This window comes from Mustela nivalis, assembly GCF_964662115.1.
Source record: "Mustela nivalis genome assembly, chromosome: 1".
Taxonomy (NCBI): Eukaryota; Metazoa; Chordata; class Mammalia; order Carnivora; family Mustelidae; genus Mustela; species Mustela nivalis.
In genome coordinates, this window is record NC_139020.1 from 104,526,718 (window position 1) to 104,541,868 (window position 15,151).

The following is a 15,151-nucleotide window of genomic DNA, read 5'->3' on the forward strand; positions in this document are numbered from 1 at the left end:
CATAGAAATCTGTCTTCTGGTCAGTGTCATTGCACTTCTAAGCCAGACCCTCATCAGCAGGTGGGTTTCCACGCCACCCAGCATCCCTGGACCAGGTGTAAGTGACATCCAGTTAACTGCAGGAAACCTAATCACATGTTGAGCTGAAATTAAGCCAAGTAGCACCTGTTTGTTGAACACTCGCAGGTGCTTGTTTCCAGAGCCAAGGCACGGTGAACATCGGCTGACAGGTGTAACCTTCACCCTAATGGCCCTGCCAAACCGATGAATATGCATCTGTGATATGCTCTGGTGTGTTAAGGCAGAAGAGGTAATAAAGGATGGTGCTCCTGGTGGACACATGAGAGCAGCTGTTGGTAATGTGTTAGGCCATACCTTGCACTGTCCCATTGAGAGGTCTGACCAGTTCCCACGCACAATAAGGCAACATATGTCAGACACTATGATTTCATACTTGGAAGCCCTCTGGAAATTTTAGGTTGGAAGACAGTCTCATAAAATAAGCACACTTTCAGTGTGCCTATCATGACTCACAAATAGAAAATCCCAACAGTTTCTTGACATCCAGATCTGACCTCTAAAGAGCCCCCAATGAGCCATTATTATATGTAAAGATGACCTGAAGATGAATGCAAAATGAATTCATTCATTCAATAAATATTTATCAAGGCTCACCAAAGCCAGGCATTAGGTTGGTGCTAGGGACAAAAGGTGAATAAAAAACAGTTCCTGTTCCTAATAGCTCAGATTCTAGGGAGAAAGAGAGATATATTACACATGTTTGGAGCACAGGGAAGAAATGAATAAATTAAAGAGTAGAACAGGAAAAACTTTCTAGGTAGGTGACACTGAACTTTAGTACAGAGGATGGGAGAATTGCTAGGCAGAAAACAGTGAAGGGCATTCTACACAGAAGGACTAGCATTGTGAAAAGGTCAATCATCTTTTTTTTTTTTTTTTAAGATTTTAAAAAAAATTTGACAGAGAGATCACAAGTAAGCAGAAAGACAGGCAGAAGGAGAGGAAGAAGAAGGCTCCCCGCTGAGCAGAGAGCCTGATGTGGGGCTCATCCCAGGATCCCAGAGACCAAGCCCTGAGCTGAAGGCAGAGGCCCAACCCACTGAGCCACCCACGCACCCGGAAAAGGCCAATCATCTTAAAGGGGCAAGGCATGTTCAGAAATGATGATAGGATGATCATGTGAAAGAGGCATGATGTAAGGTGAGAATCTGGAGAAGGGAAGCTGTAACAGTACATGTGAGAAGAGAAGATTGTAACACCTGCTGTCAGTGCTGAGGATTAGAAGTCAGTGCAATCTATTTGAGAAATATCACACAATGAAAGTAGGAACCCAGTGGAAACTCTGCAATGCTGTGTCCTGCCAGGAGCACTTCCCATGTTATGTAAATGATGTTTTGGGTTGCAAAGTTTTCACATTGGTGGAACCATCCCTAAGACATGTAGCTCTATGGCTCAAGCCATGAGTTTGGGGACAGCATGCATGGCTTCTAGATGCAATTTGAAGGAAGGTGCTAGGAAAGGGACAGGTGATGGGATGTCCCTGGTTTAGAGAGCAATTTGGCCACAAGGCTGGGAGTTTGGTTAAACGGTAGGAAGGAGTACTTCTGGGAGGGCAATTTGACTGAAATGAAGCTTGAAGTAGGACATCAATGTTATCATGTGGCCTTGGAAATACCTGTCAGATATGTGAGTTTGGCTAGAGAGGACTGGGGGCTTGAGTACGTGGAAGTAGGAAGCAGAGAACAAGAATATCTCAGCCCCCCACCCAAACAATATCTCAGCCCTGCAGATTTGAGGTGATTGAAAATGACAACAGGCTCCTTTTCAGTTGTCAGAAACCCAGCTAGGCACTTTATATACAATGTCTTATTTCATTTTCAACACATAGCTTACAAGCAAGATACTTTATTACTCACATTTCATAAAGGCAGAAACCAGGTTGGGAGAGGTTAGGAAGCAGCTAGTGAGAGGCTTCCCATGGTTTTACACACTAGGTTTGTTGCTCTCTAAAGCTTATGTTCTACCCCCCTTTTAAAATTTTGAAACTTAAAAAAAAAAAGATTTTATATATTTATTTATTTTAGGGAGAGAGAGAGAGAGAGAGAGAGAGAGAAACAGTGAGTACAAGCAGGCAGATGTAGAGAGACAAGCAGACTTCCCACTGAGTGGGTAGCCCAATGTGGGGCTTGTTTCCAGGACTCTGAGATCTTGACCCAAGCAGGCACTTAACTGACTGAGCCACCGTGGCACCCCTACTTTGAAACATTTCAAACACACAAGTAAGTTGAAAAATAGTACAACAAACATAAAATTTTCATCAGGAGGCATCTGCTATTGACAGACTGTGCTTTGTGTCACATCATCACCCCATCTCCTCTAAGGTACTGATTGAGATACAACTGGTATAAAAGACAAAATCTGAGATCTGATAGAAGGAAGTCATGGAAAAAGGAGAGATTTAGGAGGAATAACTCTACTGATGACTGAAGAAAGCATGACAATGTATTGACATCTTTTTTTGTTTTTAAGATTTTGTTTGTTTATTTATCTGACAGAGATCACAAGTAGGCAGAGAGGAAGACAGGCAGAGAGGGAGAAGCAGGCTTCCTGCTGAGCAGAGGGCCCTATGCGGGGCTCCATTCCAGGACCTGAGATCATGACCTGAGCCGAAGGCAGACGCTTTAACGCACTGAGCCACCCAGGCGCCCCTGTATTGACATCTTGAAGCCAGAGATAGAATAGGCAGAACAGTCATAGACTGCTCAGTTTCTGTCAGCAGACCAGGGTTAGGGAAGTCATTGGTGATGGAAATGGAAGGTGGTTCCCAGAATCCAAGCACTGAATGAAAAAAGCACAGGTTTTAAAAATGAGCCATACATTTATATGCATACATATATTTAGGCAACATTCATTCAGTGCTAACCATGCTGTGCTAGCTGTTTTTTGAAAAACAATTCCTGCATTCTTTAATGCCTCGGAACCCACAATAAAGACTCCAGGCCAAATGGTGGGTATTCCCACCAGATGAGAGGGGGAGGAGTTATTTCCTCTTTTCCCACGCTCTGGATGCCTACACATAACCCAAACGGAGAAGAAACATGGAGGTTTGCTTGAAGCAATCAAGAGCTTAGAAGACTGAATGATCAAGGTTCAAATCCTGATTCTACTACTTACTACATGATTTCTTCTGTGAAACGGACACAGCCTAACCAAATTAAAAAGACTGTGAGAACATTATGTATGTATCATTCAAAACTAGTCCTGACAGAAACAGTATCCGTCACACCCCTTCTAAGTCAAAACAGGGTGAGGGAGACCAAAAGACAGGAGACTGAAGGCAAAGACTTTGTCTTGATCTGTTTTTAGTTCCAGAATTTAGCACTGGAGCATAGGACTATATTTTATTCATAGATTTCAAGCCTGGATTTAAGATTGCAGCTATAGCCTCCAAATAATATGCAGGGCACTGTCCTTCAACGCCGGGGGAGGAGGGGGGTTGCGGAGGCACGTGATGAGGTTAATATTCCACCGTGGTGTGTGGGAGGCAGTAGATACGGATTACAGATTTCACACAGACGGCAGGCAATCGATTCCAGATTTGAAGAATTTCGTACGTCTGTCCCACCACGCAGCCAACTGGCCTGTCACTGTGGGTACTATTCACACCGCTGTGGGGAAACACTACGGGCGGTCTCTTGGCTCGAAGCTTGTACATCTACCGCAGCGCAGCTAGCGTACTCAGATTGCAGACTGCACCGTCGGGTAGCGTTCAGGAAAGTCCCGGTCCAAGCCCGGGCGGCACCCAGCGTTCGCCGGCAGATAGACATTGTAGTTTGGGGACCGCTTCCGTGGGCGGGGCCCAAGGGCGGGGTCTCCCAGGTAGCGGGAGTGGGTGGGTCCCAGCGGCGTTTCCGGTCGCAGGCGCGTTCAGGAGGCGGGGCGCCGTAGGCCACGTGCGCAAAGCCATATGGGAAACGGGGCGGTGCGAGAGGTGCGCGCGCAGCTGGCCGGCAGTGGTGTCGGAGATGGAGGAGGGTGGCCGGGACAAGGCTCCGGTGCAGCCTCAGCAACCCCCAGCGACGGCACAGGGCGTCGCGGACGAGAAGCCGAGCGGCAAGGAGCGGCGAGATGCTGGCGACAAGGACAAAGAACAGGAGCTGGTGAGGCGCGGCCCTGGGATCCGGCGGAGGAGGCCGCGGGGCTGAGTCACCGGCGGCCCCGCAGGCCTTGGGCCCGACTCTAAACGGCCTCGCAGCGTCCGGGAGAGGGCGGATGGGGGCGATCCTCGGGGCTCCTGGCACTCTCTGTCTCTCATCCTCCATTTCGCGCTGTCGCCTCCGCCGACCCCATCAGCCCTCACCACCGACTCGTGAAGTGAGCCCGGGCTGGTCATTGTCACCGCCCTTTTTTAGTATGGCACTCAAGTGGTGTGGTCCAGCAGCCAAGGTGCCATTCCTGCTCTCTTTCTATGTCCACCTGGTCCCTCCTAAGGAGGCAGGCTCACTCTCTACCTGCCCCAGGGTGAATGGGAGGAGGATGTGTTTGGGATTTCTTCTCTTGATGAACTTCTTCCCCCAACCCTCAGTCTGAGGAGGACAAACAACTTCAGGATGAACTGGAGATGCTCGTGGAACGACTGGGGGTGAGTCATGATGTTGACAGGAATGGGTACCTATTCGGATCTTTCCTGCCTATTTGTTTTATTCCATTTTGGGGCAACAATTCCTATATGAGGTATGAGGAAACATGGACTGTTAGGGTTGCATTGTGATGCTGTTGTGGGATAAGAGAATTACAAAGGATATTTCAAAGGATATTTCAAGCTACAGAAGTAGCTTTCTAATTCTACTCTTAACTGGGATCATTTGTTTTCGTACCAGGCAATGAGAAGGGAGTTGGGGAATCACAGATGAATAAGACACAGTTACTCTCTTAGGGGAGTTGTTTGTTAAACACTTCTGTGTTATGACTTGAGAGATGTGACTCTCAGCTCTGACATCTCCTGATCAGGAGAAGGACACATCCCTGTACCGACCAGCCCTGGAGGAGCTGCGGAGGCAAATTCGATCTTCTACAACTTCCATGACTTCTGTACCCAAGCCTCTCAAATTTCTGCGTCCACACTATGGCAAACTGAAGGAAATCTATGAGAACATGGCCCCTGGGGAGAATAAGGTAAACTGTTTCAGAAGCTGGTGGAGGCCTAGCTTAGGAGTTCCTTTTCATCTAGACTGTGGGGCTCATGGAGAGTCAGAGGAAGCCTAATAGACCTGAAATCCATGCTGGTTGAACTGAGCTGTCATAGTCAAAGTACTGACATAAGCGCTGACAGAAGGATTGCCTTCTTAGAATACACTGTGGTGGATCTTGGGGTTTTTTTTTTTTTTTTTTTTTTTTAAAGTAATCTCCGTGCCAAGGGTGGGGCTTGAACTCAACGACTCCAAGATCAAGAGTCCCGTGCTGTATTGACTGAGCCAGCCAGACACCACTCATGATCTATTTTAAACTTATGTTTAACCTTGTTTTTTCTGTTTCTTTTATATTCTGTGTACGTTCATTTGTTTTCTGTTTCAGTTTAGAAAACTTTGAACTAGAAAACTTGTTTTCTAGTTCAGTCATTTCTCTATTAGTACAACAGTAATCCAGGAAATCTTCAGTCAACCTAGACAACTGCAAAAGTCTCCTAATTGGCTGCCGCCTTTTTGTTCTTGATTTAGGTTGTTTTTCATATAGCAGTCACAGTGACCTTTTTAGACTGTGAAAATGTTGTCTGCTTAAAACTTTTTAATAGTTCATATTTGCACCTAGAATAAAATTCAGAGTCTTCATTTTTCTTCATTCTCTCCTTGTTACCATTCTTCAGCCATATTGGCTTAAAAGGGAGATAGCAACATCAACCTTAGGGTTATCTTGAGGCTTAGCTTAGATAAAATATGTAAATTTCTAATACAAAGTTGGGGGGATAATTACAACTTAATTTGGGAGATAGTGACCATAATCTTAACTCCATAATGTCCCACTCCCCTTAACCTGGATTTGACTTTAAAACACTGGTTTCTTTTTTTTTATTTTTTTATTTAAGATTTTATTTATTTTTTTGACGGAGAGAGAAATCACAAGTAGGCAGATAGAGGGGGAAGCAGGCTCCTTGCTGAGCAGAGAGCCTGATGTAGGGGCTCGATCCCAGGACCCTGAGATCATGACTTGAGCTGAAGGCAGGTGACTGAGCCACCCAGGTGCCCCTAAAGCACTGGTTTCTTTACAGCGTTTTGCTGCTGACATCATCTCTGTTTTGGCCATGACCATGAGTGGGGAACGTGAGTGCCTCAAGTATCGGCTGGTGGGTTCCCAGGAGGAATTGGCATCATGGGGTCACGAGTATGTCAGGTAAGACCTTTCCTTCTTGAGAATCCAAAGGGGTTCTGAGACATAATTCTGAGTTCTTTCTTGGAGTACCAGAATATTGCATTTCCCAAACACTGAATTCCTTGGGTCACAGAAGTGCTTCCTGTGAAGCTGTGCCTGTGCTCCCTCCTCCCCCAAATGATCTTGGTTCTATCCATAGGCATCTCGCAGGGGAAGTGGCTAAGGAGTGGCAGGAGCTGGATGATGCGGAAAAGACACAACGGGAACCACTGCTGACCCTGGTGAAGGAGATTGTCCCCTACAATATGGCCCATAATGCAGAGCACGAGGCCTGTGACCTGCTCATGGAAATCGAGCAGGTGGATATGCTGGAGAAGGACATAGATGAGAATGCGTATGCAAAGGTCTGCCTCTATCTTACCAGGTGAGTGAGCATGGTGGGGCTGGGTGGAAGGCCTAGCCTCCTCAGCATTTCCCTCTCAGTTGTTCCTCCTTTGTTCTCTCAGCGCCATTAACTGCAGTTGATTTGTTGAGGTGTGTGAGCTTGTTGAGGAAGGAGACTTTGTGTCTCCCTAGTAGTCAAGCATCTAGCACAATTCCTCATATATAGTAGGCATTCAGTATTTATTTTGGATAAGTGAATTAAACGTGGTAAATGAATGCCTGGAACTTCCTGACTGCCTTGTTATATCTCTCTCTGTAGTTGTGTGAATTATGTGCCTGAGCCTGAGAATTCTGCCCTGCTGCGCTGTGCATTGGGTGTGTTCCGAAAGTTCAGTCGCTTTCCTGAAGCTCTGAGATTGGCGTTGATGCTCAATGACATGGAACTGGTAGAAGACATCTTCACCTCCTGCAAGGATGTGTATGTAGGAAGGAATCTGGCAAAGGAAGAGAGGAGCTCATGGATGATGCATTTGCATGAAGAACTGGGACCTGTAGTTTCTGGTTAAGGCATGAGGGGCTTTTCTTAATGGATGGGGACTGAATAGATGTGATGACTATCTCCCATAGGGTAGTACAGAAGCAGATGGCATTCATGCTTGGCCGGCATGGGGTGTTTCTGGAGCTTAGTGAAGATGTGGAGGAGTATGAGGACCTGACAGAGATCATGTCCAATGTACAGCTCAACAGCAACTTCTTGGCATTAGCTCGGGAGGTGAGACTCTGCCCTTTTACATCAGGGCCTTTTTGTTTGTTTGTTTGTGGTTCTACTTGGTATTTCATGTCCCTGACTATAACTTTGACCAGACTCCCCTTGGTTAGAATTGCCATTCAGTGGGATAGCAGAAGAGATGGTAGTGGGGGAATAGTGGGGGAGCAGTTGTGACTCTCTGACTTCCCTTCAGCTGGACATCATGGAGCCCAAAGTGCCTGATGACATCTATAAAACCCATCTAGAGAACAACAGTGAGTAGCCATCTCCATGTGTGTGAGGACTGGAGGATTCTTAATTATGCCCCTTGTATTTGGAGTGATAGCTTGGCCTAACATATTTATATATCCCATAGAGCTAAGAATTCACATGTACCTTTTCTCCAGGTCACTGTTGGGGGCAAAGATAGAGCATCCCAAGTGGCCAGTTTAGAGCCAGAGATCAGCCACCATGCTTTGTCTTTCTTGCCCTACTCTAAACCCTTTTTCATTTCCTTTCCTCTCCCTCCTATTCAGGGTTTGGGGGCAGTGGCTCTCAAGTGGACTCTGCCCGCATGAACCTGGCCTCTTCTTTCGTGAATGGCTTTGTGAATGCTGCTTTTGGCCAAGACAAGCTGCTGACTGATGATGGCAACAAATGGCTTTACAAGAACAAAGACCATGGTATAACTTTATGTCTACTTTATCTTTGTGTTGCTTTTTTTTTTTTTTTAAAGATTTTATTTATTTATGTATTTGTCAGAGAGAGAGAGAGAGAGAGGGAGCACAAGCAGATAGAGGCAGAGAGAGAAGCAGGCTCCCCGCTGACCAGGGAGCCTGATGTGGGACTCAATCCCAGGACCCTGGGATCATGACCCGAGCCGAAGGCAGTGGCTTAACCAACTGAACCACCCAGGCATCCCAATCTTTGTGTTGCTTTGATCATGTCTTTTTCTCTTTATTTTTTTCAAAAGATATTTATTTATTTATTTATTTGACAGAGATCACAAGTAGGCAGAGAGGCAGGCAGAGAGAGGGGGGAAGCAGGCTTCCCGCTGACCAAGGAGCCTGATGTGGGGCTCAATCCCAGGACCCTGAGATTATGACCTGAGCCGAAGGCAGAGGCTTTAACCCACTGAGCCACCAGGTGCCCTGCTTTGATCATTTCTGTTATCCTTCTAGGTTCATGTGTTACTGTGACAGGGATCCCCAGGGCTGTATTTTTACAGAGCTCTTTGTAATAATTTTCTCAGGGTGGGGCCATTTTAAGACTGATAGTTTTTTTTCTTGGTTTAGGAATGTTGAGTGCAGCTGCATCCCTTGGCATGATTCTGTTGTGGGATGTTGATGGTGGCCTCACCCAGATTGACAAGTACTTGTACTCCTCTGAGGACTATATCAAGGTTGGTCTGGGCATACCCCATTAATGGGGACATTCTCCTACCATGTTCTAGGGCCCTCTGGGCCTCCCTTTCATTGGTAAGGTCTACCTGGTTTTTAAGTCCAGTTAAGGTGGAAATTGCAACGAAGTCCACATTGTATCCATTGTGGTGGGGAAGGTCGAGTAGCCTGAGTGAAGAATCTGTTTGCATTTTGCAGTCAGGAGCCCTTCTAGCCTGTGGCATCGTGAACTCTGGGGTCCGGAATGAGTGTGACCCCGCTCTGGCACTGCTCTCAGACTATGTTCTTCACAACAGCAACACCATGAGACTTGGTTCCATCTTTGGGTAAAGCTTCTTGCTTCTTCTTGTGGTAGTACTTGACTTGTAAGCTTTGTGAAAACAGGAACTGGGTCCTTTTCACCTTTGTATTGCCGAGGGCTACAACCCTGTCTATTGAATATTTGGCTTTTGGTGATTATTGAAATATTGAATAAATGACCAGTCCTCTTTTTGTTCTTTCCTTGTCCTGTCCTTTGTTGTATGTCTGGGACTGCCTCTCCCTGGCTTTTGCAGGCTAGGCTTGGCTTATGCTGGCTCCAATCGTGAAGACGTTTTAACACTGCTACTGCCTGTGATGGGAGATTCCAAGTCTAGTATGGAGGTGAGGAGAGAATGTTGGACATTTAGGGGAGGTATGGAAGGTGCTCTGAGACTTAGCACTCTCTGTGGTAAGTAGTGAAAAAAGTGTGTGTGTGTACTGTGTGTTTATGGGGGGGTGTGTATCACTTCAGTGAAATCTTTTGGAGCTAGAATTTTAAACCTCATGTGGTATTGAGGCTAGAGGTAACATTTTGGTATTGAGTTCCAGCCCTTGAGGTCTGTGAGGAAGTAGTCAGACTAGAGTGGGGAGTAACTTAATCCAGCTTGGGATGGCTGATTCTGTCTCACTCATTGTTTTTTTTATTGGCTAACCTAAAGCTTTCTTTCTTTTCTTTTTTTTTAAAGAAACATTTATTCTAGAGAGGGTTCGTGTGCGGGGGAGGGGCAGAGGGAGAGACTCTTCAAGTTCAGGCAGACTCCCTGCTGAGCATGGAGCCCATCGCAGGGCTTGATCTCATGACTCATGAGATCATGACCTGAGGCCAAACCAAGTCTCAGATGCTTAACTAACTGAGCCACCCAGTCACCCCAACCTTAAATTTTCTTAATTATGCAGTCATTCTAGTGATAGATACATATGGTATGGTGGCTAAAAGTACAGCTTCAGTCAGAAAGACCTCAGTTCAAATCATGCCACCTCTGTTTACAAGCAGTGTGATCTTGGACATGTAACTCAATTTCTTTAGGTTTCATTTTTCTCATCAATAAACTAAAAACAGCAGGACCTGTTTCATGGGGTTGTTGAGAGGGTTAAATGTTAATAGTACGCAAAACAGTTGGTATAGCGGTTGATACATAGGAAATATTCAGTGATTGGTTGCTTTTGTTACTTTGAGTTACCATCAGAAAGGGATTATTACCTAGTGTGGCTACAGTAGCCTGTAGGAATTGACTGCCTTGAATCAAGATAGATAAACAGCTACTTAATAACTTAACATGTATGATACTGATTTTCCTATTTCTAGGTGGCAGGTGTGACGGCTCTAGCCTGTGGAATGATAGCAGTGGGATCCTGCAATGGAGACGTCACTTCCACTATCCTTCAGACCATCATGGAGAAGTCAGAGACTGAGCTCAAGGACACCTATGCCCGTTGGCTTCCTCTTGGACTGGGCCTTAACCATCTGGGTGAGGGGATGTCTCTCTGGGCAAAGGCTGACAGTAACTGGATACAGCAGGGGGGCCTATGTGTCAAAAACTGTACTAGATGGGAGCACTCTTAATTTGTCCTACAGGCAAGGGCGAGGCCATTGAGGCAATCCTGGCGGCGCTGGAGGTTGTGTCTGAGCCATTCCGCAGTTTTGCCAACACGCTAGTGGATGTGTGTGCCTATGCAGGTCTGTGTCTCTGTGCTTCCCCAGGGACTGCTTATTTCTCTCTTGGACCTTCCTTCAGATTAATTCTCCTTCTCAGTTGTTCTGATCTGCTTTAGATTCTTTAGCTTGTTCAATTCCTGGAATAAGCTTTCTTTTGGTGCCTTGTTTTTCTCCTTTGTCACCCTTACCACCATGGTGCAGGCTCTGGGAATGTACTGAAGGTACAGCAGCTGCTCCATATTTGTAGTGAACACTTTGACTCCAAGGAGAAAGAGGAAGACAAGGACAAGAAGGAAAAGAAGGATAAGGACAAGAAGGAAGCCCCTGCTGACATGGGAGCACATCAGGTTCTGTGGGCAGCTGGGCGCTCTCTGAGTCAGGCTCTGAGCAAAGATAAGTGTGTAGGGGAGCAGGAGAGCTGGGTTTGGGTTTGTTTTAGCGCCCCTCTGGGTGGTGCTGTGTATTGAGGCTGAGGTTTGTATGTGAGGCGTAAGGATGAGCCCCTACAGCACAGCTTTTTCTTCTTAACACGGGACTTGAGTCAAGAGTGAATTTTTTGTTCCCCGAGCTTATTGGGTTCTTCAATCGCAGGGAGTGGCTGTGCTGGGGATTGCCCTTATTGCTATGGGGGAAGAGATCGGTGCAGAGATGGCACTACGAACCTTTGGCCACTTGGTGAGTATCGCATGGAGAAGATTGGAATATACTGGTTTTGGTGCCTGGAGATCCCCCAGAGGAGACTTTCCTGATGGGTTTTCTCTGGGGAGAAATAGTCTTTTTGCTATGCTTGTTCTCCAGAATTTGATCTAAGTCCCCCTTTTACCCATCAGTCTGTTCTTATAACTGAGTTTGTTGTACTGCTTTCTGTGATGCTTTTGGCATTGTCTTCTATTACCAGCTGAGATACGGGGAGCCTACACTCCGACGGGCTGTACCTTTAGCACTGGCCCTAATCTCTGTTTCAAATCCACGACTCAACATCCTGGATACCCTAAGCAAATTTTCTCATGATGCTGACCCAGAAGTTTCCTACAACTCCATCTTTGCCATGGGGATGGTGGGCAGTGGTGAGTATCGGTTAGAAAAAGATCAGAAATAGCTTGAAGGAATGTTTGAGACCTTTTTTTTTCAACTCAGTAATGGTTAACATTTCCAGGTACCAATAATGCCCGTTTGGCTGCCATGCTGCGCCAGTTAGCCCAGTATCATGCCAAGGACCCCAACAACCTCTTCATGGTGCGCTTGGCACAGGTAAAGAATAGAACTCTTTTCCTTTGAGAGTACAAGGGGGACGTGTCTATGGTGATGGAAGGTGGGGGACATGTAACATGAGGGGAACCTTGACTTTGGCTGGGAGGGAGGATGTGAGTGAGTTGTAGATTTCTATATGGCCAGGTTAGGTGACACCTCTTCAGACGTGACCCTTACTTCTCTTTCTCTCCCACCCCCTTCCCCCAGGGCTTGACACATTTAGGGAAGGGCACACTCACCCTCTGCCCCTACCACAGTGATCGGCAGCTTATGAGTCAAGTGGCTGTGGCTGGACTGCTCACTGTGCTTGTCTCTTTCCTGGATGTCCGTAACAGTGAGTTCCTGTCAAGACTCCTATAGTGGCATGTGGCCCCATCTCCACCCTTACTTACCAGGGCCAGCTTGTAATTGTTAGGTCCCTACCACTCTGGGTTCCTGATGTTCTTTGGGCCTATGAAGGGCCTTATGAAATTCATCTCCCACATTTTTGTTCTGGCCCACAGAAATTTTTATTTTTTGAGGATGAAGAGCTGAGTCCAGTGTCTGTTCCTAAGTGACTGAGGGAAATTAATTATTAAGTTTGAAGTCTGTGGGCAGAATAAGATGGGAGTATCTCGGTTTGTGGTACCATGTATGAGGGGAGGGGTGTGGGTTCAGCTGAACCACTGAGGATTAAGAGTCAGGGCTGGAGTGGGGACCGAGATTTCAGGTCAGGCCTGCCTGGATGCATGTTTGTTCTCTGTTCTTCCCTCAGTAATCCTGGGCAAATCTCACTATGTATTGTACGGATTGGTGGCTGCTATGCAGCCCCGCATGCTGGTTACATTTGATGAGGAGCTGCGGCCGCTACCAGTGTCTGTCCGTGTGGGCCAGGTGAGGGGTTGAACGGATGGGAGGGCTCTCGAACTTGGGAGAATGCACACATACCTGCTTCTCTGAAACTGGTATGGGCAGTGGGGTATTGCTGCACTCCCATCTGCTACACCTGCCCTTGCAATTTTCTCACCCTACAGGCAGTGGATGTGGTAGGCCAGGCCGGCAAGCCTAAGACTATCACGGGGTTCCAGACACACACAACCCCAGTACTGTTGGCCCACGGGGAGCGGGCAGAATTGGCCACTGAGGAGTTTCTTCCTGTCACCCCCATTCTGGAAGGTTTTGTTATACTTCGGAAGAACCCTAACTATGACCTCTAAGTGGCTGCCAGGGACTCTGAGCTGCCTCTGTTATGTCAGTGGACCATGTTCCTGCCGCCAGCCGTGAACACTGCTCTAGACCTTTAGGGGAGTTGTTAACCTCCTGTTATTTTGTTACTGAGTGAGATAACTGTGTTGAATAAAGACCTTTATCCCCAAGGTCCCTCTGTGTGTGTTTTCTGGGGTATTGTGGCTGGAGGCCAGACCAGGGTGGGGAGTTGATGTGAGAAGACATTGTTTTTTTTTTTTTTTTTTTTTAATATTTTATTTATTTATTTGACAGAGAGAGCAATCACAAGTAGGCAGAGAGGCAGGTGGGGGGCGGGGAATAGCAGGCTCCCCTCTGAGCGGAGAGCCTGACGCGGGGCTCCATCCCAGGACCCTGGGATCATGACCTGAGCTGAAGGCAGAGGCTCAACCCGCTGAGCCACCCAGGCGTCCTGAGAAGCCATTGTTTATAGCAGCCCTGAGCCTAGGCTAGCAGGGAGGCTGCCCTGAATGGAACAAATTAAACTCCTTGCCCTTTTCCTCTCTTTCCTAATTATCTTAAAATAGTGGTTCGTCTTTAGGGGCATGAACCCTTGAGAAGCTGATCAGTGTAATGGATCTTCTGATCTTCTTTCTAGGAGATACATATACACAAATTTTAATACAAACTGTTACAGATAACTTTCTGAGGAGCTGTGGATACTATTCCCACCCCAGTCCACCAATGCACACCCACCTCAAATTCATCATTCCCTGACTCAGGGCTGAGGATCCCTGTTTTAAGAAGCAGGAGTCAGTCTTACTTTCTAACTTCTGTGCTACTGAATGAAAGATTTTTTTTTTTTTAAGATTTTATTTATTTATTTATTTATTTGAGAGAGAGTGAGAGAGCACAAGAGTGGAGAGAGGGACAAAGGAAGAAGTAGATGCCCCACGGAGCATGAGCCCAATGCAGGGCTTGATTCTGGGACCCCCACATCATGACCTGAGCCAAAGGCAGGTGCTTAACTGACTGAGCCACTGAAGTGCCCCTGAAAGGGACATCATTGTCTCCTGTGATCCTCTTTCTCTTGGAAGGCTGCTGTTGGAGAGATTTGATCATGTTAAATTCTATGCTATCTTTGTAGAAGCTGGGTGCAACAAAGGTTGACCCTGACCTTCCTCTTAGTGTAGCAATGGGGAAAAGGAGTAGTCTCCTTCCTGGAATGTAATCACTTTCAATCTTCAGTGCTCCTTCCTGGTGGGGTTGGTATGAGTATAGCTATGCTGCCAGTTGGGGCCTGGACCCCTATGGATGCAGTACAGAAGAACATATGGCCCTGCCAGATAATCATAACTAACCAATACTTTCTGAGGGTTTAGCTTCTGAGCAGTGTCTGGCACTTAATAGGTCTTCTATAAATGTTGAAACATTCAATGATCTCATAATAGCTTTAAGAGGTAGGTATAATGCCTATATTTTGGTAAGGAATATAAAGTTTGGAGAGAGGTTCAGTAACTTACTCAAGGTCACATAGTAGTGGTAGAGCCAGGATTAGAGTCTAAGTTTGTTTGACTCCAAAGCCTATGCCCTTACAAAATTGATTCGTGTCTGTAGCCATGGAGCCTTTCAAGACCCCCTTGTAGTTCAAGGTCTTGGCTAGCTGGAGAATGGCAACTTTGGATTAGTGTCTCTGTTGTCTTATCTCTGTTCTGTATAAAAAGTTGAAGTACTAGACTTGGGAGTCAGGAGACCTGTCTAATCCCCTTCATGGGATTTTCTGTGTTCCTGAGCAAATCAGCGTGTCTGGTGAGCCTCTGTTCCCTGTAAAATGGGGATATTGTAATTGCCTTCCTTGAT

General features: G+C 46.5%; 1 protein-coding gene across 1 annotated transcript; it reads left to right on the forward strand.

Moving 5' to 3' along the window:
* The first annotated feature begins 3,979 nt into the window (after window positions 1–3,979).
* PSMD2 (proteasome 26S subunit ubiquitin receptor, non-ATPase 2) lies at window positions 3,980–13,482 on the forward strand. Its single transcript, XM_082693226.1, has 21 exons — window positions 3,980–4,181; window positions 4,607–4,663; window positions 5,032–5,196; window positions 6,287–6,408; window positions 6,587–6,811; window positions 7,091–7,249; window positions 7,399–7,543; window positions 7,734–7,794; window positions 8,056–8,202; window positions 8,815–8,921; window positions 9,118–9,245; window positions 9,474–9,561; window positions 10,526–10,688; window positions 10,796–10,897; window positions 11,078–11,223; window positions 11,468–11,551; window positions 11,775–11,943; window positions 12,033–12,127; window positions 12,335–12,461; window positions 12,882–13,000; window positions 13,141–13,482. Exons 1-21 carry the CDS (start codon window positions 4,047–4,049, stop codon window positions 13,321–13,323), a joined length of 2,727 nt encoding a protein of 908 aa, XP_082549352.1. The 5' UTR covers window positions 3,980–4,046; the 3' UTR covers window positions 13,324–13,482.
* The last annotated feature ends 1,669 nt before the right edge of the window (window positions 13,483–15,151 follow it).

What these genes read in the sequence shown, in the direction of transcription:
- PSMD2 (XM_082693226.1), top strand. Translation starts at nt 4,047, where the DNA reads ATGGAGGAGGGTGGCCGGGACAAGGCTCCGGTGCAGCCTCAGCAACCC. An exon ending in AACCCATCTAGAGAACAACA is followed by an intron (nt 7,795 to 8,055) that starts GTGAGTAGCCAT and finishes CCTCCTATTCAG; the next exon opens with GGTTTGGGGGCAGTGGCTCT. An exon ending in TTACAAGAACAAAGACCATG is followed by an intron (nt 8,203 to 8,814) that starts GTATAACTTTAT and finishes TTCTTGGTTTAG; the next exon opens with GAATGTTGAGTGCAGCTGCA.